At 50.9% G+C, this 6,000-nt stretch overlaps 1 protein-coding gene across 1 annotated transcript in view; it reads left to right on the top strand.

Moving 5' to 3' along the window:
* Positions 1–265: 265 nt before the first annotated feature.
* TMEM135 (transmembrane protein 135) overlaps positions 266–6,000 on the top strand; it is a 319,952-nt gene continuing 314,217 nt past the window's right edge. The window contains exon 1 of the mRNA XM_066587149.1: positions 266–430. Coding sequence (XP_066443246.1) covers positions 290–430 — 141 coding nt within the window. The 5' untranslated portion in view covers positions 266–289. The remainder of the gene's footprint in view (positions 431–6,000) is intronic.

The raw sequence follows: 6,000 nt of genomic DNA, 5'->3' as shown, positions 1-6,000 counted from the left end.
TTTCCCGCGCCTCCTTCATATTTCGCGCCCCCACTGACTTCTATGGGGACCTTTGGTGCCTAAATATGCAGACATCTGGAAGATGTTCCTCGTTTTGTGGTCCTGAATGTGCTGCAGCCGCTGATCTCCCATGAAGTCACTGCCGCCGCCATCTTGCCCCCCCCTCCTGTCCTGATCCTGTCAGGGCTTTGCACTGGAGTAACCCCGGCCGGGGAGACCTTTACTCCTCGCCGACACCGCCTCCCCCCTCCTCCTCACTCCTCCTTCTCCTCCAGCAGCACCAGGCAACATGGCGGCGTACAGCAAGTCCATCCCGCATAGCTGTTACGAGATCGGGCACACATGGAACCCGTCGTGCCTGACCTCCTACCTGCAGATCACGCAGGGCGCCATGGAGGAGTCCTTCAAGATCTACGCGCCCCTCTATCTGGTGAGAGCTGCGGGGGGGAGGGGAGGCGGAGGGTGTAAGGAAGCCGAGAGGGGCCAGACTCGGCTACTGCTGCTGCAGCGGTCACACAGACCGGGCCGCAGGCAGGAAACCCGCTTACTGCATGCACGCTCATAGCAACCAATCACATGCCGGCTCTTATTTTGCCACTGCCAATCAGAACGCTCCTTTCAGTTTTGAACGTGTTGTGGGGAAAAGGAAAGCTGCACTCTGATTGGTTGCTATGGGTAACCCGTTCTAGTTAACGTGGCAACTGTTACTCCTGTGGAACTAGAAGTCTCATAATGCCCGTCCTAAATGCTGTGTGTGCAGAGATACCTAATAAACTTTCTAAAACCTGGAAAGCAAAAGTTGAGGGGGTTGCCATAGCAACCAACAAGATGGCTGCTCTCATTTACCACTGGAAATCTCATTGGTTGCTATGGGCAACCGCTGCAAAGTATGGATGGTGACATGCTATTGTATTTAGTGCGTTCCAGCCTGTCCGCAGGTCTCCTTACCCAGATGTATGATGTTCAGGGCAGGACACCCGTGATCAGGCGAGGACGTGCTTTCGTATGACGGATACAAAACGGAGGCCGAAATACGGTAGCGTGTCACTGGCCTATAGGTCGTTACTTAGCGCGGTCACGTATATATCCGGCACGTGTAGTTCTGTGTTCGCGTGAGCAGTTATTGATACGACTTTCCGCGGCAGGTTCTGTATTGGTATACAGCAAAAACCGCCATACATCGTCCGTGGAAACAATGTGCGCAGCAGTGATTTCCGTAATGCACGCCGCGCTCATCAATGATGTATATGGTTATAGAGGTCTGCGGCCAAATATTCACGAATAGCGCTGTCACTTGCCAAATTATGCGTCATTTCTTGATGAAATTACGTTCAGGACCGACCGGCCCGAACTCCTGCGAGAGCGCCAATCCTCTCACTATTGCTGATGGACTCTTTTAGACGGACGATAAATCGCTCAGATTCCGGCCCTCAGTGACAATTTGAACAATTAGCGTTCAGTGTAAACGCCGCGACTGAACGAGCGACTAATGAGAATCCGTTCGCTTCTTGTACGTCGTTCAGTTTTACGCAAGCAGAAACTGAACGAGAGGCGAACGAATTCTCATCGGTTTCTGCATGCGTAAAACTGAAGGCCGGATCGGTCATGTGATCAGGTAGCGTCACGTATGAACCACCGCCTCTTACTGTGAATGGAGACGGCGCTCTGGAACAATTCTCGCCGCTCCGCCTCCATTCGCTAGCGACACTCGCTGTTGAGGAACCCTTTACACAGAACGGAATTCGTTCAGATTATCGCTGGATCGTGCGAATCTCAACTATAAACGGCCCCGGCGACTGAATGACGGACGATCATTTGTCCGCTTATCGTTCGCCGTTCATTGCTGGCGGCATAAATGGCAAATAACGATCGTCCAGAACAAGCAGGCGCGACTACCTGTTTACTATGTATGGAGGCGGGCCGCCGGAAGCCATCTCCAGCCCCCGCGTCCTCCATTCACTGAGCGGCCATCACTCTGACAACTTGTGTGCACCTGAGAGTCATCCAGCTGGGTTTACACACTGCGGAATCCGACGGAAATCTTGCGGTTTTGCCGCAGCGCAAAACCGCAAGATTTCCGCCCATAAAGTGCAGCTTCCAAACCTGCGGCACTCAGCTGTTGGTTTTGAAGCGGCTTGACCGCATGTTTTTCCGTTGCGGCCGGTGCTCCCTTAGAGAAGAGCGCGGCCGCAACGAACCAAAAATAAAAAAATAGAAATGCTGCAGTCAGGTAACCCGCGCCACAGCGCCGGCTTCTGTCGGCTTTGCCGCGACGGATTGGCCGTCCCGTGTGGACGACATTTTTGACAAACTTGGCTGGCTAATCCCGGGATTAGAGGCCGCAGCGAAATTTACACACAGAATTTCCACGGCAAATCCGCCCTGTTTGAACCCAGCCTAGGGTCAGCTCCATGGGATCCTGAGGCGCGCAATATGCAGAGAATAGAACCCATTGATTTTACTGCGTTCATTCAAATTTCCGTATTTTGGTCACGAAAACCCCCCAAAAATAGAACATGCCCTTTTTCCTTTTTGCTTATTTGCACACCAAAGGCCCCCCATAGAAGTCAATGTGTAGACAGCACTGGAAGCAGATAGCGCTGTCCGTACTGTAGTGGCCTGGTTTGGAACTGCAGGCGCAGCCTGCATTGAATTCAGCGGGCACTGAGACTGCAGTGCTTAACTGGCCACTGCAGCGTTGACAGGACGGTGGTCGGCGAACAGCTAATTGGCGGGGATCCCAAATGGTGGACCCCCAGTGACCGACTATTGATGACCTTCCCAGAGGACCTGGCTATAATGGGGTCCGTTGTGTTACCCTTATAATGCCTGGTATTTCATCCGCAGCATTCTGCACTGTTCTTTGAGTATTATTTTGCAGATTTGCGCCGGAGGCAATGGAAGCCGTCCAATCCGCGGCCCGGCCCTAATTAAATTCCGGATGGGCTGCGGATTTCGCAGGAAAGCAGAGGTTAAAAAAAAGTCCACTCGCATGTACGGCGGCAGTTGAGAAAATAGAATACCCGGATGGGTAAGCAGGGTCCTCGGCCGCGGGCATGGTCAGACTCCCACAGTGCCCGTGGACATGAGGCCTTAATCAGAAGACGTGGATTCCGCGGTGTAAATGGGGATACAATTGACAGGCTGTAGATTTATATTCTGCCCCTCATATCAGTTTCCGCGCGGGTTTTGTGCGGATTCTTTTTGCGGCATCTGCACAATATTGGTGTATAGAATAGCTGTGGCTCAGGACCCCCATCCAGTGATTGTGGGGGTCCCAGTGACCAGACATCTTACCCTGTGGAGATACAACTGCAGACTAAGTGACTTTGCTCCACTGATCAGTCCTCGGAGGTCCCATCAGTTGGATCCCCTCCAGACGGACATTGATGACCTATTCTAGCCATCAGTATCTGGCATGAGCCAACCCCTTTAACACCGTGCGTGGCTGGAGGAGGTACCAGGACATGGGCCTCAAGCCACCATGACGGGGGACGGCGATAAGGGGTTATGGACAGCGATGTCCCACAATGGCTCCTGCTCATCAGTTATCATCTCGCACACAAATACCTCTCCCCTCGGTTACACGTATGTTGTCATGGCTGGCCTTAGCTTCATGCAAACCATGCAGTCGGACATGCCGCCGTCCACCAGCTTGTGGGGGGAGGCATTAGGCAGATGTAGGTTGAGGGGCGATCGCCCCCTTTAAGGGCTCATGTCCACGACCGTGTTTTCACCACGTATAACGGCTGCGTGATACGCGGTGAATAGAGTTGATGAAAGTCAATGAATTTTCATTGGTCCCTGCCCACCGGCGTGTGGACTGCGTATGCATCGCATCATGCTCTATGTCTCTGCGTACGCACGCAGCATGAACCCTATATCCGTATACGGGCTGCATGTGATACGCTGTCCGTACGCAATGCATTTAAAATAAAAATGAAAAAAAAAAATACAAAACCTACTGCGCATGTCCGTGAGCGTGTAATTTACGGGCCTGCGCAGTGCCATACGTGGTCTCTGCTGACTCTCTGCCACCAGAGCGTATGGCTTCCAAATGTGTAAAACGCTGCGGGGAGAACTTAGAGCGTGTTAAGCATACGGCCGCGGGCAGGAGCCCCAAGTCTGATTGTTTATATGATGTTTTTCCTCCATGCAGCAGTGACTTGTGGAGCGACATGACTTATCCTCCTCCTGGCTCGGCCTCTGTACCTTTGATGTTCCGAGGCGCCGCTGCCAGCTCATCAGTACCTGTGAAATACAATTACTTAATTCTGCTACTGTATTCATGTACTAAACCTGGTTCTGGTGCTGTATATATGTATTGATCTTATTTCTGGTGCTGCATTTATGTACTGATTCTGGTGCTGTATTTATGTATTGAGCTTGGATCTGGTGCTGTATATGGTGCTGTATTTATGTATTATGCTTGGATCTGGTGCTGTATTTATGTATTATGCTTGGATCTGGTGCTGTATTTATGTATTAAGCTTGGATCTGGTGCTGTATTTATGTATTGAGCTTGGATCTGGTGCTGTATATATGTACTGAGCTTGGATCTGGTGCTGTATATATATGTACTGAGCTTGGATCTGGTGCTGTATATATATGTACTGAGCTTGGATCTGGTGCTGTATATATATGTACTGAGCTTGGATCTGGTGCTGTATATATGTACTGAGCTTGGATCTGGTGCTGTATATATGTACTGAGCTTGGATCTGGTGCTGTATATATGTACTGAGCTTGGATCTGGTGCTGTATATGTCAGGAGCTTGGATCTGGTGCTGTATATATGTGCAGAGCTTGGATCTGGCGCTGTATATATGTCAGGAGCTTGGATCTGGCGCTGTATATATGTCAGGAGCTTGGATCTGGCGCTGTATATATGTCAGGAGCTTGGATCTGGCGCCGTATATATGTCAGGAGCTTGGATCTGGCGCCGTATATATGTCAGGAGCTTGGATCTGGTGCCGTATATATGTCAGGAGCTTGGATCTGGCGCCGTATATATGTCAGGAGCTTGGATCTGGCGCCGTATATATGTCAGGAGCTTGGATCTGGTGCCGTATATATGTCGGGAGCTGGGATCTGGTGCCGTATATATGTCGGGAGCTGGGATCTGGTGCCGTATATATGTCGGGAGCTGGGATCTGGTGCCGTATATATGTCGGGAGCTCGGATCTGGTGCCGTATATATGTCGGGAGCTCGGATCTGGTGCCGTATATATGTCGGGAGCTCGGATCTGGTGCCGTATATATGTCGGGAGCTCGGATCTGGTGCCGTATATATGTCGGGAGCTCGAATCTGGTGCCGTATATATGTCGGGAGCTCGGATCTGGTGCCGTATTTACTCACTGAGCTGTTCTGCTGTGCGTATGCTGCTATCTTGCTGCTTTCTGCACAAGCAGAATATAGGCAGACTGCCTGTCAGTAGGGGGGCACAAAATAAAAATTCTGGTCAAGGTACCATCTGACTGTATACTAGGCCCAACTCATGTGATCATGTTTGCCTGCAGGCCTGCGTATCTCTATGAAATGCGTACTTGCTGACTACCGCGAGTCCCTACACAATACCTTGGTGTGCGTTCACGTATAATACGCGCCACGATAGAGCATGTCACATATTTCTTTTGCGCACGTATTTTGCGCGGCTCATGTAAGCGGCACATTTAAAGTCTATAGGATATTGCCACTGTGTATCATGTGCTAAAATACTGTGCAGGTAATACGCAGTGATCATACGGCCATGTGAGCCGGACCTATTATGTATGGCGCAGCTTGAATATGGTCCAGCATTTAGCCATTTGTATCTTCCTTCAGGCCAGGCTCACACGAACGGGTCGGGTTTCGCTTGTGGATATATACGCAGCGGAGGACCTGCGAATGATCGTGGAAATGAATTGCGAATGTCACTCTCTCCTCTTCCCCAGCTTTTCCTGTCTTGTGTCTAGGAAGTGATTCGGCAATGTTATTTGCGTATGGGCTGCGGGTCGCACA

The sequence above is a fragment of the Eleutherodactylus coqui genome, chromosome 1, assembly GCF_035609145.1.
Source record: "Eleutherodactylus coqui strain aEleCoq1 chromosome 1, aEleCoq1.hap1, whole genome shotgun sequence".
Lineage (NCBI taxonomy): Eukaryota > Metazoa > Chordata > Amphibia > Anura > Eleutherodactylidae > Eleutherodactylus > Eleutherodactylus coqui.
Note: the sequence above shows the minus strand (reverse complement) of the source record. Positions and strands in the feature narration are given on the sequence as shown.